Raw genomic sequence first — 21911 nt, 5'->3', positions numbered from 1 at the left:
TGGCATGTCCATCTCCAGTGTCCTGCCCAAAGCTGTGTGGAGAGCCAAGAGGCTAGGCTTTTGAGCTGGATCAGATGTCCCCAGCTGAGAAGAGTTTCTACCCATGGCTTCAAGACCTGCTGGACCACAGCTTTGGAACACCCAGAGAATTAGTCCATATTTGGTGGCACAGCAGGCCTTAGTCACAGAAGGTGACTGGTAACATAATATTATATAAGCTTTCATGAGTGGTTGGATATGCCTTGATAACACTAATTATTAACAGCTTCCACAAAGATGATTTACTTTTCCATGCATTTCTGTTGGATACCATTGTCTAACCCATGCAGTCACTGACCGTGAGTTAGCGCTGCAGGACTTCTGACCGGGAAGCAGTCCTGCAATCTGCACAGCATCTGAAAAAGCAGAGGCAGCAGCTGTTTCCTCACTTGCATCTGTGCTCTTCTGTGCAGGAATCTGTGTTGATGGAATTGTAGAGCTAATTGCTGGATATAATAAAATTCCTGTCAGCTCATGCAAAATGGGCTGCCTTAAAAAAAAAGTCTGTTCATGAACAGAAGTGGACCCTGGGGAAGTGGAGCATGAGCAGTGTGAGTATCATTACTGCTCACCCTCACAGGAGCAGACACACACAGACTGCCAGCACAGCGGTGGCCAGAGGAAATGGGAGAGCTTGGCAGTGTCCACCACAGTACTGTAGAGATGGAATGTGACTTCCAGAGTTTCAGCACCAAAAGGAAGTCCTGATGAACACAGTGCTACAACTCAGAAGTCTCAGCAGACCTTTGACTAGATGGAAGCTGACTGGCACATGGCACAGTGCATAGAGAAGCTGAGAAATGGTGTGCCATCTGTCTAAGCTACCCACAGGCCAGAAGGATACAGAGAGCTTAGATCACAGTTGAGTTGGAATGTGATTGAAAGCCTCAATTCAAAACTGTTACTCCATGACAACAGAACTGTGCCCATACAGATGGGTCGAAAAGTATCTTGACCTGTTTCGGTACTACATTCTTACAGAATCTTAGAGAAAATTCTAATTCCATAGAGACAGTAAACTTAATCTCTGAGGCCTCTGATGCACATCTAGGGGTGTCACTTCTCAGCTGTGTAACTTCCGGCCTACATACCACCCTCTAAAGCCCTAATCTGTTCTGTGAGATAACTAAGCTACACGTCATAGGATTGTTACGAGAATTAAATGAAGTAAAATACATGAAGCAGCTGCCAGCAGAGCATCAGAAACCTCATCCCAGCCTGACAGCAGACACAGCCATTGCCGAAGCAGGTCCTACAGAGGAAGTTACCTCAATGAAAGCTGGAGATGCTATTAAGTGGAAAAGGTTCCAGATGAAGAAGCAGAGATGAGCATTGGTGCCACCTTGAAAAGGATCCCTTCACTTTACTTCCCCCTGCCACAGGTAACGAGAGCAAGAGGAAAGCTAGTGTACAGCGAGAGCCACAGCTCTTAGTCAGAAGCATCCCAGAAAGTTCTATAGATACAGCTGGAAGACTCCACTATCTTCCAAATGTGTGAACAGGTGGCTTCAGTTTGGAACTAGATGCCATGAAGTTTATACTTGTTGAAACGGTGCTGGTGTGTGTGTCTAGAGACAGCATCAGTAAAAAGTATCAGACAGGCAGATGAGAGTTGGCAGGGAAAGGGGTCTGCCTCCACAGCCATCTTCAGGGTGGTAGAGAAAGGTTCTCTACAGATGGCTTGTGGACGGCAGAGATCTCAGCAACAGAGAACTTCTTATGTTACCTTTAAGTTTCTGTGGGATGTACCGCGAATTGTGCTTCTTAAACAGAACCCTCTGGTCTAAGTCCTTCAGCACCATGGCTGTGGTTGTTAGTGTGGGGCACTGCTGCAGAAGTGTGTGCGGTGTGCGGCTCCACTGGGTTAGCTGGTTTAACCGGGTTCTGTCTTTCCTTGAACATAGTACCTCCCTTGCCTCAGAGCATCACGTGCTTCTGATTGTACTGGTTCTTTCCTTCTCATTCTCAGCTCTGACTGCCAGTCAGCTTCACCATTAGCACAGAAGGCTGCCTTTTAAGGAATTGATTGAGCAGTCTTCTGTGAAGTGAGCATAAGGTGCAGGCTTGTGAACAGTGACAGAAATCGTCATTGTCGAGGAAAGGCTCTGGGGCGGGGAGTGGGGGGTCTTTCCTTCACTACCAATATCAGAGTTTTCAATTTTTAAACTGGTTTCTTTTTGTTAGCATTGGTTCGTTTTGAGTCCATGACCTTTTCTAAATGTTTGCTAAACAATGCTAAAATAGAGCACTAGAAAGTATATCTATAAGTAAATAAAAGCATTTATTGTACCATTTTGAGTTTCAATGGAATGATAGCTGTGTAAAATGAGGTTTGGAACATTATATAAAGCTTCAACATAAAACTGCTACTCTGTGGCAACACAGCTGCACCCGTATAAGATGGTGTGGGAAGTCTCAGTTTCTTTGTATGTTATTGTATTCTTCTAGAACCCTAAAGAAAATTCTGTTTCCATAGAAACAGTTAACCTCAGAGGCCTCTGCTGTGCTCTTGGCAGACGATCCTTCAGAGACTAGATTCCCAGGTAAAACTCGAACGAAAGGAGATCCCTCCTGGTTAAGGAGAAAACAGTCACGGTGAGGAGGGATCATCATCTGTACGAACATACAGCTGCCCAAGGAAGTTGATGTTTTTTCTTTGAACCTACACCCACCAATCTTGATTAGTCTCCTGGAAGCTTACAGAAACCTGGTGAGGTGTGATTCCAAATTAGGTAGAAATGAGGCTGACTAGAACGAACTTGTGAGCATGAGCATAGCAGACGTAAGGCATATTTGACATAGAATCTTCTGGTGTCACCACAGAAGGTGGCTTGTCTCTGTGGTATAGAGTGTATTAACTCTATAGAGTTACGTTAGTCTTACATCACTGCTATCTCCTGTATTTTACGTGGGAGGTGCAGGTCCCATGACTAGACTGATGGAGAGTGGACATCCAGAGTCAGAATTAGAAAACAGAAAGGTGACAGAAGCACAGTTAAGATGCTTGAGTCTTTGTCCACGGTGGGGGTGGGGGCTGGGGAGCTTGATCCCTTCCCAGGAATGTGCCTGAATCAGGTGGGCCAGAGGAACCAGAAGTTGTAAAAGCCCTCTCCTGGGAAATCTAGTAGAAGTGGCTTCCTGGATGTCACATGCAGGAAATTATAAAAAGCCATGTATCAGCATTTGGAGCTGAGGCAGGAGCCCATGTGTAAATTCTAAGCCCTGTGACATGGGCCAGGGTACGGAAAAGAACAGACATCACAATCCAGTATAACCATGGTTCCTTAGCTGTGGGGAGACTTGGAGGGTACGGGGAGAGAGTTAGGTCTCCTTTGTAAGCACATTACCAGAGAATTAGAGACACCATGCTTGGTGGGAGACAGCAGTCAGAGGAGAAAGTACCAGAAAAAGCAAGCTTCCATCTGTAGGAAATTTTAAAACAAATGAACTAAAAAAAATATTAATTTTTAAGTCTAAATGATGTCTTCCATGTGTATTCCCCTTTGAACTGAGAAACCCTTTGCCAGTGGTTCTTAACCTGTAGGTCTCAACCCTTCTGGAGGGAGTCAAATGACCCATGAATAGGGGTCACCTAAGAACCACCTGAAAACAGAGATATTTACATTACAATTCATAACAGCAGCAGCATTACAGTTATGAAGTAGCAATGAAATAATTTTATGGTTGGGGTCACCGCAACATGAGGAACTATTGCAGCTTTAGGAAGGTTGAGAACCATTACCTTAAAGGTTGGTTAATGAAATATTTGGTTCTAACATGTTTCCCATGTCCCTAAACTTAGCAGGAAATACATTTATTTGCCTGAAATGTTGAATGCTGTATGAATTAACTGTAGCTAGATTGCATGTTCCTAAGTTAGGTATGTGTTTAATCTTAGTCAGCAGGCCAGACTGTTGGAGAAGCAATACATTCAGGCCTTCAGCCTCCCTTCTGAAATAAGGAAACAGTTTATATCCATAGCCCCCAGGAACACACCCAGGCTTATCTGAAATAAGGAAAAATCCACTACAACCTCACTGGAACTTATACTCCAAGGAAGTCAGGAAGAGAGGAGAGTTCACCATATTCAAAAGCGTAAACTGCTGGGGGAGCTGTCCTCTAAGCCATTTCCTGACTGTTGCTTGGACTTTGGGTAAATTCTTGCTCTTCACTTTTTATGCAGACTGGCAGAGTTTGACCTAAATGCTGTAGACAGACTTGTACACACACTGCTTCTACTTGACTTTTAAGATTATCCTGGAATTAGCTGGATATAATAGAGTACACCTCCAGTCTCAGCACTTGAGAAGTAGAGATAGGGTCAAGGAGTTCAAGGTCATCGGATGGACAACAAGTTTGCGGCCAGTCTGGGCTACAGGAAACCCTGTCTGAAAAGCACAGATTATTCTTGAATAGAGACTAGAAAAAAAATAGGGTTGTACATTTGCCTTACTTCTACTAAGTAGCTAAGTTGTCCATAACTTCTGTCAAAAAACAGTGCTTTCTGCTCAGGAGAGTCACAGAGACTGCACAGACATTTGCTGAGGTTAATGTAGCGTCATCACTTCTCTCAGACCTAACAACATAGGAAGAGATGGAGGCTTAGCACTGGAGTAGGTGGGGGCGGGCACCAACCACATCAGCCTTGAAGTTCCCTATATTTTCAGGTAACTTCTCTGGAAATAAAGGCATCATAAAGCTGAGAAATGTGTCCTTTAGGGGTTAAATGGGGACACATGAAGTTGTGGACTGAGGCTGCAGGAAACCCTGCCTAAAAGCAAAATGCAAGAAGCAAACAACAGCAATAAAACAGGAAGCAATCTGATGTCTTGGGTAGTTTCCTATAAATGTAACCACCCTAGCAGATTCTTCTAAGGATTTAAATTGTAGTTGAGGAATAGCCAAATGGGACTGAAAGCAGGGACCATTCCAGAAGGCAGTGAATTTGAAGTCAGAGTAAAGGTGAGGAATCTGGTTTTGTGAAGGGCTGTCTAGGCTGTCTAGGCTTTGGAAGCTCAGAAATGTTGCAGAGCTGCATGACTGTCACCAGGCCTGTCATGATTTTGTCATTGTAGTGCAGAGCAGCCTTAGGTTGCATAAGCCAGGGAGGCTTCATGAACACTGAATCCCACATGACATTCACCCTGGAAACGACTCTTCTGATCTGTCAGCCTTTAAACTCTAAAAGGCCGTCTTAGCTCACGAGTTGGGAACTGTACTGGGCAGGAGGCTGGTAGTTGCCAATCCTGGTCTGTCAGGAGAAGGTCTTCGAATTGGAGGACAGCAGCATCATCAGTTCCTCAGGGTGTGCCTCTCAGGCAAGTGAAGTCAGGCTGGATTACCCGTGATGAGCTTTTCCCCACTACATTAGGATGGCAGTGCCTTCAGTTACCCTGTTCTTGTGGTGCTTGCCCCTGCTGCCTTATCCTGGGGCATCTTCTCCAAAGAATCCCACGGGGAAGGCCCAGGAACAAAGGAGAGGAAGGGAGCATCCCACTGCACTTCAACAGTCCTTGTGTTCCTTCCATGGTACAGTCCTGACAGCCTCATCCCACCCTGGGTCCAGTGTCTTTTGCAGGTGTGGCTCTGGTAAACACTGTCAGGGCAGAAGCCTCATCATTCCCTGGGGCAGTTTAAGTCTTCACTGTCTTCTGAGTGAAATGAATGCCCTTTCTTGCCCTGTTTGTTTCTAACCTGTGGCTCCCGCCGTCTGTCAGGTGATACGTTAAAAAGAGTAACAGTCGTGCTCTTTTGCATCTTGATTTGAAAATAGTGCTTTTCTCAAATGTGAAATGTGTTACTGTGCTTTCAGGTTTCTCTTAGCCTCTGAAATATCTCTCATTTGCTTTCTTTAAAATTTTCAGGTAGAAAAACCTTGTGGTGGTGGTCAAGATTTACTTCTTTATCCTGCCAAGAAAGAGCAGCCCTTGAGAAGTGAACAGGACCCTGAGAAGGAGCTCCCGTCTCCACTGCCTGCTCTCAAGCAGGAGGTGCCATCAAAAGGGAGCCCAACAGTAATGCCAGATGTCAAGCAGAAAGTGGCAGAGCTGCTGGTGAAATACTCAAGTGGCCTTTGGGCAAGCGCACTCCCCAAAGCATATGAGGACACATACAAACTCAAGTTCCCTGAAGATGCCTTAAAGAATCTTGCCTCACTCTCTGATGTGTGCACCATAAACTACATTTCCGGGAATGCCCAGAAGGCAATTCTCTATGCGAAACTCCCATTGCCCACTGACAAGAGCTTAAAGGATGAAGGGCAGGCACAAGGAGATTTTGACATCAAGGCGATGATCGAAAAAGAGTTTTTGCAAATAGAAAAAAACATGGCTGAAAGTGCTGATGACTTTGTGGAGGACATAACTGTGCCGCCTCTGGTGATCCCTACTGAGGCCTCCCCTTCTGTGCTGGTGGTTGAGTTAAGCAACACAAATGATGTGGTTATCAGGCAAGTTGGCATTTCTAGTTGTTAAGATGTGGTGCAGTGTTGTTGCTTGGCCATCCTTTGTGTGGATGCTGTTGAGTGAAGGAAGACTACCTACCTCCCTTAGGGGTTGTAGTGAAATACAGAAATATGCTAATATTTGTTAAATGCCCACAACATTCTTAGGAGAAAGGATGAGTAATAGTTTTTAAAGATTGGAATGATAATATGAACCTGGAAAAATTATGTCATAAGCATCATGACAACTGTATCAAAAACATTACATTTCTATCCAACCTGCAAACAGCAAGCCCTCTTCAAACCAGCAGTCCTGAAAAGTCAGGGTAGCTAACTTCACCATACATCTCAGAGTAGCTCCTGGGCCTAGAGGTGCCTGCTGACTTGAGCCTTTAGATATCAGTGTGGGACAAGTAACCTTCACTTAACTGGATAATGAGAGCTAGAATTTTATTTATTTATTTATATATATTTTGGTTTTTCGAGACAGGATTTCTCTGTAGCGTTGGAGCTTATACTAGAACTAGCTCTTGTAGACCAAGACCAAACTAGCCTCGAACTCACAGAGATCTGCCTGCTCTGCCTCTTGAGTGCTGGGATTAAAGGTGTGCACTACCACTGCCCAGCTGATAGCTATAATTGAAAACATCAGCTTGCTTCTGAATGCTTGTCTTAGACTTGTAGGAAAACTATGAAGCATCCACAGTATGTAGGAAGAAGGTAATTTGCTGCTTCCTGAAGTGGGAACCTGTGTCAGTGTTGAGCTGGGGCTGGGTAGAGGGGAGAACACGGAAGCAAAACAGAATCCAGTCCCCTTCACCCCAAATGGCCCTCTGGTTTGGGCTTCCCAAGACCCATAACTGAGCTAGAAAAGCCCAGAGAAAGCCCACATCAGAGTCCTTCCGGAAGGAAGAGCTGGACAACATTAAAGCTCCAGGGCTTGAGCAGGCTGAGGCCAAAGAGGTGATGATACCTGGCTCCACCGCCGGGAAGGATCTTGAGGACTGTGGTTTCTATGGACTATTGGGTGCAGGTGAAGCTTCGTGCTGGTGGTATGCTGAGGTTGGTCTGTACTCCAGGCTCTGTTCCCTCCCTCAGGTCATTTGGAGATGGTGTACAAGCCTGTACTTGCTCTTGCCCGCTCTCACCCAGCTGTAGTACCATCCCTTGTCCTCACCCATGAGTGGAGCCAGCCTTCTCTACCGGCTGTTCTGAGAGCAGAGGCAGCTCCAGCTCCAGGACCCTGCCAGGACTTTGCACTGGGCAGACTCCCATCACCTCAGTTCAGGCCCTCAAGTAGGCACTCTTACCAGGTCCCAGGCTCCCAAGAGATGAGATAACAGTGGAAGACCACATTCAGCCTCTCCTTAACGCTCACTGCACTCAGTCCAGGGACGAAGACTACATGTAGAGTTTCATCTTAAAATAGCCAGTGTCTCCAAAGGTGCAGTCTTCGCCTTTTGTGTAAAACTCTTTCTAGCATTCCCCCTTCTCTCTAGAACAGGGAATGAGCCGTCTTCTGTCCTGCTGCTAGTTACTAAGACCATAAGGAACAGGTTCTTAGGGTTTCCTCAAATCACCTGAGGCCCTGGGTAAATACTGGAGCAATACAAGAAGGCAGGGTTCTTGTGCCTCCCCATCTCCTGGGCTGGGTAACTTGGGTGCTCTTCCAGCTGGCAGATTTCATCATGTAGCTGAGATATTCTCACTTTATAAGCCAGACTTGGTTTTCCAGATCTAGAATCCTGAAATGTGGCCCTTAAGAAAGGCAAGAAAACAGCCTCGTCTGCTCATGGCAGACAAGAAAGGAATGTGTTTTGAAAACACTGGATCAAAGGACTGCATGTCAACATTAGAACTGTTTTAAAAGGCTGGGCTATGTTGAAAATAGTACTGCTCAGGCTATACATTTCAGAGGCATCTAGCCAGAACCTGTCGTCTCTGAGATACTAACACAACATTTTGTTGTAATTAACTCAGATTTTTTAAATAAGTTTTTTTGGGGGGCATTGTGTTGCTATGTTTGTCTGTCTTGCAGGGAGCCCAGAGATGGAACCCAGGGCTTGGCACAAGCTAGGGAGTTGCTCTACCACATAGAGTTCCCAGACCTAATTTTGTTCTTTTGGTAGTTTCCCTGCTTTTCAAAGCTTTAGAATTCTGAGATGCAGCCTTGGCCAGGGTAAAACTATTTGCCAGATTCTTTTTGTAGTAAGTAGCCCATAGAGATCTCAGCAGCCTCAATCAAACTCTGGAGGGCTCATCTGGCCTTCATGGTGTCTCCCTGGGGCCTCCAATGCCTACATTTCACCTGGCCATTCTCAGGACTGTCAAACATTCCACCTTAGGCTGTGATCTCCATAGCCTGTCCTCTTCCCCCTGCTGGTGTGAGCAGCTGAGACTGGAAGTGAGGATGGTTGCAGGGGAGCCAGGCTCTACTCTGGATCCCTCACCCAGAGATGACTCTCTTGTTTACTCATCAATCCAGGTATGTAGGCAAAGACTACTCGGCTGCTCAGGAACTGATGGAGGATGAGATGAAGGAGTATTACAGTAAGAACCCCAAAGTCACACCAGTCCAGACTGTGCATGTGGGGCAGCTGCTGGCAGTCAATGCAGAGGAGGACGCCTGGTTACGCGCGCAGATCATTTCCACGGATGAGAACAAGATAAAGGCAAGCTCAGTTTTGTCTAGCATGAGGTAGATATGTTACCGGTTTTCAGATATGATTGCTGCTTCTCATTGTCCTTTTCATATCCTATGTGATTTTCAGTAGAAATTCGAGGATAGTGTCTGTAGCAGCTGTCCGTATCAGCTTTTATGTCAGTATAGTCATGATCCCTTGGTTTCCTAAAGTCACAGAGCAAATTAAGTCCTCTGATAGGGGGCAGGCCTCAGATCTCATCAGAAGGACATTTCTCCACCCCAACTCCGAGGAGCTCTGTGAGCAGCTTCAAGCAGGTTTATCCTGGGGAAGCAGCCACTCCTCTTCCTCTCAGTGTCTTATCCTGAACCGGTCTGCTCCCAGGGTTACCCTCGGCATCAGCCTTCAGGACTTCTGGCAGCTAGGAGGAGTGTGCAGGCACTGCTGTTATTCAGGTGACACTGAGATCTGTGGCCACTTGATGGTGCCAGAGAGCCAGAAATGGAAGCACTGGGTGTTCCCTGCTGGCTGTCCTGTCTCAAGCTCAAATGTTTGTTCTGCTCTCCTAGAGCAAAGAACCCAGGGTGTGTGAGTCATATGGGCCCATCCAGGAACAAGTTTTTTGCAAGAGCCGGTCTCAGTTACAGAATGTAACTCAGTGCTAAAACACTTGCCTAGGAAACAACAGTGGGCCTCAAGTTCAGTCTCCGGTGTCCACAGAAGAAACGATAATCCACCACTACTGCCACCACAATTAAACTACAGTATGGTAAATCCAGCAGCAGACAGACCCTGTGGAGACTCTGGAGGGCTCCTGCTGCAATCTGCTGCTAGGCTAACAATAGCATCCTCATCTCTCACACACTGAGTCCTATCATCAGAGTATATGCCATGGGTCCAGGAAGAACAAATCAGGTTGCAGTTGTAGATTGCTTTGAATGAGAATGAAAGCTGCCTGAGTCTTGAGGCCTGCAAGAGGAAGAAGTTAAGGGTGGGAAAGGTGAACTTGTGCACTGAGTGACAAACAGCTGACCCTTTGGACTCTGCCACAGCCTGGGTCCAGGCAGCAGAGTCCAGTATCATTGCCTGAGAGGGAGGCTTTGCTTAGCAACCAGGCACACTCACCACACTCTGCTCTGGAGGAATTTATCCTCATTTCCTGCTGGCGCATGTACCCCATTTTTTTCAGAAGACACAGGCATCTGCCTCTGTTGACTGCTATTTTCTAGCCAACTCCTGCCTACCTTTTGTTGCTTGCTTTGTATTTATTCTTAATAACTGTCATGTCTTTCATTAGGAAAGCATAATAAGTTTTCAACAGTCTCAGGTTCTTAGTTATTCTAAACCCATGATAGTAAAACTTAGTTTCTAGTTACTAACAAAAAAAAAAAGCTTTCATAGGTTGGAAAGCAGAGGCTAAATGAATGAATCCCAGGCAAGGCAGGGCTACATAGTGAGACCTTATCTTAAAAACTAGAGTCTTTGTGGTCTTGAGAACTTTTCAGCAGAGCTGTGTACGTGCTGTAAAGGTCATCTCTGTGCCACCGGTGTGTGCTGCAGTCACACTGCCGTAGCTGTAATGAAGTATCCGGACAAGAGACAACTCAGGAGGGTTTATTCATGATGCAGTCTTTTACTGCAAGAGAGTAAAGGCAGTAACAGAACAGTTAGTTCGTCTGCAGCAAGAGCAGGGAGAAATGAATGCATATACGCTTGGTGCTCAGTGCAGGGTCCAAAACCAGGGCATGGTGTTGCCCACTTTGAGCCCAGGTCTTCCTATATCAATTGAGGTAGTTTAGATAGTTCCCCACAAACATTCTATAGGCTACCCTGATGTAGACTCACCAAGACACTTCAGGTTATGTAAAGGTGACACGCTGGCCATCACAGTGATAAGAATGTATAGTTCCGGGCTCTGTCTGAGAGCTGGGCCTTTGCTAAGTTGTGTGAAGACATAATCTAGCTCTGTGCACTGGAAGAAGACACTAGGTTTTAAAAAAAGAATTCTTTGTTGTCCAACCTGACATCATTGTTGCCCCCAACAGAAATATGTCATCTCCTAGGAGCACAGTGGTCCAGAGCAGGCAGTCAAAGTGCTGCTTTGGGATTCTAGAATGTGGCCAGCATTACAGGGCTGATGGCTTCTCTGGAAATAGCTATTGACCCTGAGAATGGGAAAGACTTGTGGTGGGAAGGACAAGATGACACAGCACTGGATGAAGATGGGGAGAAGCCAGGCAGTAGCATTGATGGCTTTGGCGAGGCCTCAGAGTCTGCTCTGCCTTGGCCTTGTTGACTAAGGGGTAAGGTGGCAGACAATGGCCTGGAACATGGGACCCTGAGGCCAGCCTGTTGTCATCTTCTGGGGTGCATCAGGGAGCCTTTCCTTTGATTTTGAGGAGACGGCTAAAGGTACCACTTGCTGATTTTGTAATAAATTAAATCCAGTTAAATGTATTACAGTTTTTAATAAGGATAAAGACTTTGGTCATAGACATTACTGGCTTTGCTTTGTTCCTTAGGTGTGCTATGTTGACTATGGCTTTTGTGAAAATATTGAGAAGAGTAAAGCATACAGACTGAACCCACGCTTCTGCTCTCTGTCCTTCCAAGCTACGAAGTGCAAACTAGCAGGTAAGTGGGCTTCTTAGAAAACCCTTGTTACCAGTCCAGCCGTTCAGCTTGAAAATTCTCACTACATAGCCCAGATTGGCCTTGAACTTAAACTCCTCCTTCCTCATCTCTTCAGTGACTGCGTTATAGATGTGACCTACAACTCCCAGCTCATAACATGTTTTTTTAAAAGGTTGAGTGAATGAACTCGTATGTAAGGTGTCTGTCTAACCTGTCTAACATGGAGTAATGATGCTGATGTGACAGTGGATTTTCTGTTATATATATTATTGTGTAGAGCATATCTCATTGTATTTTATTATAAAAAGTTCATCTAGACATTTGAAAGGGTTTATGCTTGTTTTGTTTTCTTTTGTCTCAGTTAAAGCCCATACAACCCTTTATCATGGGACTCACTCCCCCTCGGCCCTCCCATAGAGGTGGACTGTGGAGATGCTCTCTGCTAGCAAACCGTTGTGCACTCAGGTGATCTTGACTGGGTTGTGTGCTGGTTCTTACACACTTCCTCTTTACAGAGCATAGGAATGTGCACGTGTGGATGGCACTAGGAATAAGGCATGGAAGGCACTGTAAAATTAATGAGATTAGGCCTTGTAGCAAGGAAGCTTGCACTTCTAAAAGGTATTATAATGCTTTTTTTTTTCTAAATTTTCTCTTTCTCTCTCTCCTCTCCCCCTCTCTCTCCCTATGAGTGTATGTAAAGACACACATACATAAAACATCTGTATTCCCCATGTATACAAGTGGCTGTGCCGGCCAGAGGCATTAGCTTCTCTGTACTTGGAGTTACCAGCAATTGTGAGCCTCCCAGTGTAGATGCTGGGACCTGAACTCGGGTCCTCTGGAAGGATGGGAGCTCTGTTAACCACTGAGCTATCTCTCATGGTTCTTTTTTTTTTAAAAAAAATATTTATTTATTTATTATGTATACAATATTCTGTCTGTGTGTATGCCTGCAGGCCAGAGAAGGCACCAGACCCCATTACAGATGGTTGTGAGCCACCATGTGGTTGCTGGGAATTGAACTCAGGACCTTTGGAAGAGCAGGCAATGCTCTTAACCTCTGAGCCATCTCTCCAGCCCCTCTCTCATGGTTCTTATGTGAAAATGAGCCCTCTACAGAAATACCTCACACTTGTGATACCAACATTTCGGAGTCTAAGACCTCAAACTGACAGGCTGCATAGTCAGTTCCAGGCCATGTGGACCTACAGAGTGAGTCCCTGTCTGAAGAAAGCAGAAAGGGTGGAGAGGCAGTCTCCCCACAAGGATGATCCTTATGTCTCTGAAGGGCCTGAGTCTGAGGATAAGGCCAGTGAGCTTTGAAGAGCCGGTCAAAAATGTGAAATTGGTTTTGGTCTGGAAAGGGTGCATTGCAAGCGCAGGCCAAGAGTCTGGATGCTGACTGTAAGGGTGAGGAGAGTTCCAGCACTAGGGGTCCTGAGAGTAGGAAGAGCAGGAGTCTGCCTTGTAGCTCAGTCAGAGAGAAAAGTAGCAAAAGAGGCCCCGACTACAGGAAATGGGGTGCTCATTTTAGGTTAGTTTAGTTGCTATGTATGCATTATATTGGATTCCAGTTGTCAAAGAACTGAAAGAGTAATTAGTATTGTATCTGATGCCTGTGTTAGTGGAACATCAATTTCCTTTGATGAATCAGAGGACTCTGGAGTCCTCAGAGTGAGTGATGGATAGGAAGGAAAAGGGGAGGAAAGGGACTATTTTGGTTTTCAGTAATACATGTTAATTTTATAAGGAAAGTCGCTGTGCAGGTTTAACTGAAAATGGAAGACTGCCCTGCCTCGGCATGATACACCCCGCTTGCGTAAGCCCGTGGGAGGCTTGTTCCTTCTGAATGAAGATGGAGGAGTGGATGGGGGAGGGGGTAGATGCAAAAGGGGAGGGGACTGGAAGAGAGGAGGGAAGGGAACCTGGTTGGTATGTGAAATAAATGGAAAAAAATGTTATTTAAATACAAAATAAATAAAAATTTCAGAAACATAAAGAACAAAGTATGTGATTGACAGTTTCTTGTTCGTGTTAGTCTCTTGTTTTATATCTACATTTACATATGACTTGAAGGCTGCTCCTTCTGTGATAAAGCTGTGCTTGGTCATCAGTCTCCTTATGTTAAGAGTGCCTGCTCTAATGTGTCTCTTAAAGAGGCGCACACTTTATCTACAGATGTGCAAGGTAAAGAAGACTGGGAAATGAAGCTCACATCGGGAAAACCAACGAGTGGTCGAAATAGGCACTGTTCGTGATGCTTCTGTGACTAAGTAGAAATGAAAGCAGTTGCTGTTTTCCAGGGTTGGAGATTCTGAATGATGACCCTGACCTTGTGAAGGTGGTCGAATCACTAACATGTGGGAAGATCTTTGCTGTGGAGATACTCGACAAGTCAGACATCCCCCTGGTGGTTCTGTATGACACCTCAGGAGAAGACGATATCAATATCAATGCCACCTGCCTCAAAGCCATCTGCGACAAATCTCTACAAGTCCATCTCCAGGTACCACTGTGGTGGTCACTGTCCAGTGTGAAGTATGTGGGGGTAGGGTGGGAGTCCTCTACAAACAGACACCACAGCCTGCAGAGTGTGGATCCAGGAGAGTGGCAAGAGGAAGTCTGTTTCAGCACGACTCAGTAGCCGGTGTTGGTTCAAACCTTGAGAATCTGTTTATTTTAGGTACTTTTAAACACATCACAATTTAGAAAAAAGTTTCCTGGTGACAGTTAACTCAGTCCCATGTGCACAACAAAGCTTACCACATAACTGCATTGAAACCCTTGTAAAAAACAAGTAGCATCGTCCATAAAGCTAGGTTCTGTAGATTAACTGACAAGGCAGGCTCAAAGTAAACAATGCTCATGATGAGAGTCTGGGGGAGGATAGCTCTATAGATTGATGGAGAGAAATAGGCTCAAAGTAAGGGTCTTGGGGAGCCAGTGTGGCCCTGCCATATGGATAGCACAGAGGTTACCAGACTATTAATCAACCTTATTCCATTTCCAACCTTCTGGACAGAAAACAGGTTATACATCTCTTACTTTAAAGAAACAACCCTGCATGCTTAACGTTCCTGGTTTCCCTAGTGGTTATCTGTGAGCACAGGCCCTACATGCCTCCAACAAAAGTAAGTCATCAGGGTCTGGGGACATTGTGGAGCAGGGAAGGTGCTTACCATACAAGCAGGAGGACCTGAATTCCATCATAGCCTGTACATAGTTCAAAACAACAATAAAAACCCTGCTGCTGTGGCATGTATCTCTATTCCCAGCTCTCAGAAACAAAGGCAGGGTGATGCTGGGATTCAGCAGGCAAGTCATCCGTTCAGCAAGAGCCCTCGTCTCAAAAGATGAGATAGGAAATATTGAGGAAAATACTTGGCATCGACCTCTGGTTTACGTATTAATACATATATACAAACACATATGTTTGCACACACACATGCACTTAAGAAAAAGGAAAAAAGAGTGAATGAGGGAGAAGAGAAAATAAAAAGATTTTAGGCAAATAACTGATACCACATAACTCAAAAATCAAGGAGGGAGGAAGAAAGGGAAATGACATCACCTTACTAGGGAAAAGCAAGCAAGGGGAGTAAATGGACAATGCCAAGCAAGACCTAGTCATTATTTCTTATGGATTAGATTTCTTATTTTCCAGTTTCTGCAGCAGAAATAATTTTATATGGAATTTTCCTATAAAGATTAAAAAAGCATGAGGAAGAAGTCTATCCATGAAAATATTTATTGTTGGCCTGAACATTTTTTAAATCTGTAGGACATAAGTGCTCCAAATGAACAAACTAGTAAGTTACAGAGTATTCAACTGAAAGAATCAGGTGGGCACTAAAGAACATTTTAAAGACTTGATACAAAAATGTTTAGGCTTTTAACAAATTAGGACTATGAATTGTTGTTATATATATGTTGTGATTTGGCCACGAAAATGGTCAAGTTTAAATCTTTATGTTGATCATAGTTTTTAAAAATGATTAAAATTCATGTACCCCATTGCAAGGGCTAGTTTTATGTTAGTTTGGCATAAGCTAGTGCCTTTGGGAAGAGGGACTCTCAATTGAGAAAATGCCCCCATCTCATTATCCTGCAAGGGCACGTTCTTGCTTGATGTTGTGACAGAGCTGAACCGATCTCACTGTGGGCAGCACCACCCTGGGTAGGTGTTCCTGGGGTGTGTAAGAAACCTGCCTGAGTAAGCCATGAAGAACAGGGCTGTACGCAGCATTCCTCCATGGCTTCTGCTTCACCTCCTGCTTTTAGTTCCTTCCCTGACTTCTCTAAATGATAAGCAATAATTTTGAAGGTGAAGTAACCTTTTCCTCCCCAAGTTGCTTTGGTCGTAGTGTTTATCACATCAGCAGAAACCTAACAGATAAAGCAGGCTGGTAATGGAATGGATTTTTTGAGATTTAAAAACAGGAGCAATCCATGTCATCATTTGTGAGCTGGCAGCCCAAAGAAAAGTCCCCTGACAAAAACCCTTCTGTGCATCTTATAAAAGTATGATTTTAGAATACTTTTTATTCTTGAGAGACAATAAGCCAGTTAATAACACATTCAGCCTTCAGGATGATGGGCTGTTTAGGGGATGTCTCTTTTGTGCCTGACACAAATAACACTTACATCATGTAAGTTACTAATTTCCTTCTGCCTGGATGTCTTTTAACTTAGAGAATTTTAAAATGTGGCATTAGTTCATTTTCTTGTTACTGTGTCTCAACATCTGGCAGAAGCAACTGAAGGGAAGAAGGATTTATAGGCTCGTTCTGTGAGGGGATCGGCCCAAAATGGCAGGGAAGCTGTCACTGTGGGCAGGTGGGGCACCCCTCACATACTTCTGCAGCCAGGAAACAGGTAGAAACGATGGCCTGTTGAGGCTCAGCTCACTTTCTCCTCTTAGGAATGCAGCCTGTGGGATGATGCCACCCACATTGAGGTAGGTACTCATTAAACCTTTCTAGAAACACCTCATACATGCTTCAAAGGTATTGCCGCTCTCAACGTTGTCAAGTTGACTGTATATATTAACCATCACCAGTATGTAAATGGAATGGGCTGTTCAGGTAACTGCATAAAGACTAAAGGCAAGCTTATGTTCTCAGTCTGTGTTTGCCTGTTCCAGGTGGATGCCATGTACACAAATGTCAAAGTGACTAACATTTGCTCCGATGGAACACTGTACTGCCAGGTGCCGTGCAAAGGTCTGAACAAGCTCAGTGACCTTCTGCATAAGACAGAGGACTACTTCCACTGCAAGGTATGGCAGAGCGCCGTCTCCCGAGATCAGCCGCAGACTGGAGGCAGGGCTCAGAGTGCATTAGGTTAAGTAACTGTTAATCATTAGAGGTCCATGTTTCAAATGGTGGGTAGAAAACCTGACAGACTCCCTCCTGCTTTATGAAAGGAAGGTGCAGCAGTGTGTTTCCATGAACCATCACAGAGGGAGTCACAGTGCTGCCTAGAACAGTGCCTGAAATGGGATTGTGGTTTCCTTAGGGCAGGCAGCTGATGCGCCCTGAGCACAGCCTGACTGACTGCCCACAGGAGCCAGCTTGTCAGGCGTCACCCTCGAGCTCTCTACTGAGGAGAGACGGCCCATAAATATGGTTCTGCGGACCAGTCCTCCCCTTTCATTCTGAATCAGGACATGCAGAGGTTTTGAGTCACTAATAAGATTTCCTTACCTCTGGAACAGCGTAATTATAATCCAGAACATGTTGTGGTTTGCAGATAACCAAACTTCTGCTTCAGCCCTGACCTCTCACCCCTGGAACGGGGAACCCTTCCCTTTACCACAAAGGACCGCTAGCACCTCAAGTTACTCTGTTCAGCTTTATAATATTTTGGCTAGTTTGGCCACTCCCCTCCCTCAGGAAAGAGCAGTGGTTCTCAACCTTCCTAATGCTGTGACCTTTAATACAGCTGTCCTTATGTTGTGGTGACCCTCAACTGTAAAATTACATTGTTGCTGTTTTATATCTGTAATTTTGCTAGCTATAAATTGTAATGTAAATATCTGATATGTGACCTCCATTGGGTTGCCACCCATGGGTTGAGAACCACTGGGGTAGAGACAGTTGTCAGTTTTCTGCATTCCTTTTTTAGTTTGGTCCATAGAATATGTAGTCTACAGTATGCATTTAGTCAATTTAACTCTTACTCATGGTGTCTGGAGTAGAGACATCAAATATATAGCTTTACTCCTTTATGTTGGAGATGTCATTTCATATATTTTATTGTATATAAATTATATATTATACTGTTATATTAATGCATGTTTAATTATATAATTATGAATACATTACATGTCTACAAATTTAAAATGAAATAAAAATATAAATTACATATACATTTAAAATGAAATAAATAAAATATAAATTACATACACAATTTATATTATATAAATACAACATAATATAACAAAATATTATATAAGTATATATAGTGTATATTTTATATATGTCATATGTTTCTGTGTATGTAAAGTTTCACTTACTGGTTGAGTTTGGGAAAATAGGAGAACCCTAGAGAAGCTAACCTCGTGAGGATTCGTTTGTCCTAATAACCAACCCCGGATGCTGTAGAGCACTCCACATTTCCTAGTGCTTTGCCGCCCAAGGGGAGTCCTTGCCCACAGAGACTAGCAGCAGTCACCAGAACAGCAAGGCCTGGGAAGGCCCTGAGTGCAGGCTGGGCAGAAGAGGGGCTGACGAGAACCCTGCCATTTGTTAGCATCTCACAGGCACTGATGTCTGTGTGGATAACACTTTTTGGTTTGGAAAAAAAAAGAAATGAAAAACAGTAACATTTAATGTTACTGTTAAATGTTAAAACAGAGAGAAGAGGCCTTCATGGCTGACCTAGACTCCTTACTTCGTCCATCTGCTCTGTCTGTCAGCTCCAGCAGCCCTTTTCCTGGGTAACAATGGAGCCAGAGCCCACATGAACCCCAGTGACCCTGCTGACATTTAAGGCACTTTAAGTGTCAGTCTGTGAACAAACTGGTACTAGCAAGCCTGACAGGGCAGAGGGCAGAGTCTGTAGCTCCGTGGTAAACTTGTCTGCTGCAGCTGTTTCTGGGGAGGAAGGGAAGCCCGATCACCTGTGGGTAAACAGTCCATGCCTCCACGTGCTCCCAGTGCTGCAGCCATGTTTGCTGAGAGTAAGAGCTGTTTCTTGCTTTTCTGTCTCCTAGCACATGACCTCTGAGTACTTCATCTCGCTGCCCTTCTGTGGGAAGATCTGCCTCTTTCATTGCAAAGGAAAATGGTTACGAGTGGAGGTAAAATCAGTCCCTTGACTTGTAAAGATTATTGTTAAGTGTTTCACATATACGAACAGATTTTCTCAGTAGTAAATATGTTTGGATTCATCACAGTTTCTGACAGCCAAGATGGCCATATGGTTTGAGCTCCTAGTCTCATCCTCCTGCCTCTGATCTGAGGAAGCCAGCAGCTTTTTAATGTTTTTAGTATGTGTACAGCTATACACATAGCTTTGCTATGTATTACATATACAATAGAATATATGTACTAGAACTATGAAGATGAATATGTATTTAGAATATGCGTATTAAAATTAAGATTAAGGAGATGGCTCAGTCAATAAAGTACAAGCATGCAGACCCGAATTTGGGTCCCCAACACCCAAATAAAGAGCCAGGCACAGTAGCAGGTGCCTGTAACACCAGCTCTGGGAAGGTAGGGAAACCCTGGGGCGGCCTTGCTAAATTGATGAGCTTGAATTAGCTGTGAATTCATTGGAAAAATCTTGTTTAAAAAATAAGATAGAGAGTGATTGAAGAATATTCATATCAGCCTTTGGTCTCAACATACATGTGTGCACGCTGTGCTCTCATACATGTGTGCGCACATGCACACACACAAATGGTTAAATGAGCTTCTTTAAATTTTATGGAAATAGTGTCAAAGCATTAATCTTCCGAAGCATGCTTTTCAGTCCTCGTGAGACAGCTCTGTTGCAGTAATGTGTTTCCATGCTGTGTAATGCAGCAAGGTAAATGGCCCAGCACTGTCACACAGCTGTCCCCGTGAATGTTTGTGGGGTCTGTTGCCACTGTGCATCTTCCTGTGTGCCATACTCCTGAGAATCACAAGGAAAGCAAACCTAGAAGATGAGAACGATCAGCGAATTGCTTTCTGAAATACGTAAGCAGTGCTTCAGCAGATTAACTGTACTGACCCTCCCTTTTAGCAGGGCTCACCCATCCCTAGCCTAATGAAAGCACAGTGCTTTGATGTGACGGTGTTCCCTGAAGGCTGAGATCCAGGGTCTGTGACCATAGGTCACGTGTCACATGCCAGCATGGTATTATGGAGCTCTTAAAGCTTTGTTGTTTAGATGATAATATGTAAATGTGCAGATTTGTTCTTAATTTAAAACATAATTCGCCGGGCAGCAGTGGACCACACCTTTAATCCCAGCACTCGGGAGGCAGAGGCAGGTGGATCTTTGAGTTCGAGGCCAATCTGGTCTACAAGAGATAGTTCCAGGACAGGATCCAAAGTACAGAGAAATCCTGTCTCAAAGAGCCAAAAAAAAAAGAAAAAAAGGAAAAAAAAGACTTAACAAAAGTACTATAAAGAGGCTCCACTTACCCTGTCAGCATCTTGTGTGTATAGCTAGTCGTTGATTCCCAAACCAGGAAGTCAACATTAATACAAGTAACTAGTGTGCAGGATTTTGTCATTTCTCACATTTGTGACATCATGTCCTTTTCTGCCCTAGGATCCAGTCTGGATGCCCCATTAGGTATAGCTGTCATGCTTCTCTAAATCCTCCAACATGCTGCTAGTTGGTCTTCATTTTTATGACTCTAAAAGAGTAGTGTCATTTTGTAAATTTTCTTTCAATTTGAGTGTCTTTAAATTTCTGCTATGTTGGACAGAAGTGTTTCTTAGTCTGTATACAAATACTTAGCAATAAAATATACTATATAATTATTCTATAAAATTAAGTGATGCCTTTGTTCTTGACAGTTATACAAGAATTGCTGGGCTCTATGTAGTTCTCCTTATTGCTGAACATGAATTTGGACTTTATCTTATCCCTCTGACTTTTTGAGCTTCAGATTTTTTTCAACAATGATTAAAAATGACTAGATTTATAGTGAAACTGAAGTATGGTATGATTTCAAAACATTTTCCCTCTTCAGGTAAAATTCCATCTTGAATTATTGATGTTTTTATTTTCTTATTAGGATAGAAGAATTTTCCTACATGTTTTAATATTTTAAAAATAGAATTGTCTAATTAGCAGTATTAAAGAATTAGAGAACTATTAGACACTGGTGTTCTTACAGTGGTTGCTGGTCAGTACTGTTCTCTGTTGATTGACTTTTGAACAGGAGAAACTGATAGTTCAGGTGTTCTGGACCTGCAGCACTGTATGGGACGTGATGGTGGCAGTGTCCATCTTTCCACTGTGACCATGAGTTAGCCAGTGCTCATCTCATTGCAGATCACAAACGTGCACAGCAGCCGGGCACTCGACGTTCAGTTTCTGGACTCTGGCAATACGACATCCGTGAAAGTATCGGAGCTCAGAGAAATCCCCCCTCGGTTCCTACAGGAAATGCTTGCCATACCCCCTCAGGTATGACCTGCCTCGGCCTGGAGGTCTGTTGATCCACTGTGCCAGTCCCGATCATGCTCATGAGCAGAGTCTCAGTGTGTAAGAGGATTAGAGAGTGCGAATGTTTACTGATCTTCAGGTGTGAATTTGGCTGACTTAGAGAAGTCTGCTCCCATTCACAGACCACTGTCTCGTAAACACTTGTCTTCAGAGTGCCGAGTCAATAGGCTGTTACCCAAGTAGGGGTTTATTGTAATAATCGCGTTCCAGTACTGACATCTACCTAGCCAGCGTCCACATGCTGCCAGAGGGTCTATGTAAGTGTTTATTTGGAAATGTGTTTATATATACTCATTTTCCTGTAAGACTTTCTCCCATATGAGAAAGGGGAGTGATAACATCACCCATAGCCTGTCCTCTTAGGGAGTATTCGGGTGACAGTTGTGAATCACTATAGACCTTGCTATGGTTAAGAAGCTCTGACAACCTTGAGAGGAAATAAAGGATTTTTTACAGGAATATAATATATTCTATTA

At 44.1% G+C, this 21911-nt stretch overlaps 1 protein-coding gene across 2 annotated transcripts in view; it reads left to right on the top strand.

Moving 5' to 3' along the window:
* Nucleotides 1–21911, top strand: part of Tdrd7 (tudor domain containing 7) — a 62846-nt gene that overhangs the window by 25611 nt on the left and 15324 nt on the right. For both annotated transcript variants that reach the window (XM_057790859.1, XM_057790860.1), the window contains exons 7-13: nt 5904–6487; nt 8967–9153; nt 11646–11757; nt 14064–14266; nt 16904–17038; nt 18977–19063; nt 21262–21396. In XM_057790859.1, coding sequence (XP_057646842.1) covers nt 5904–6487; nt 8967–9153; nt 11646–11757; nt 14064–14266; nt 16904–17038; nt 18977–19063; nt 21262–21396 — 1443 coding nt within the window. The remainder of the gene's footprint in view (nt 1–5903; nt 6488–8966; nt 9154–11645; nt 11758–14063; nt 14267–16903; nt 17039–18976; nt 19064–21261; nt 21397–21911) is intronic.

This window comes from Chionomys nivalis, chromosome 16 (genome assembly GCF_950005125.1).
Source record: "Chionomys nivalis chromosome 16, mChiNiv1.1, whole genome shotgun sequence".
Taxonomy (NCBI): Eukaryota; Metazoa; Chordata; class Mammalia; order Rodentia; family Cricetidae; genus Chionomys; species Chionomys nivalis.
The sequence above is the reverse complement of the archived record's forward strand: the minus strand, read 5'-3'. Positions and strand labels throughout refer to the sequence as shown.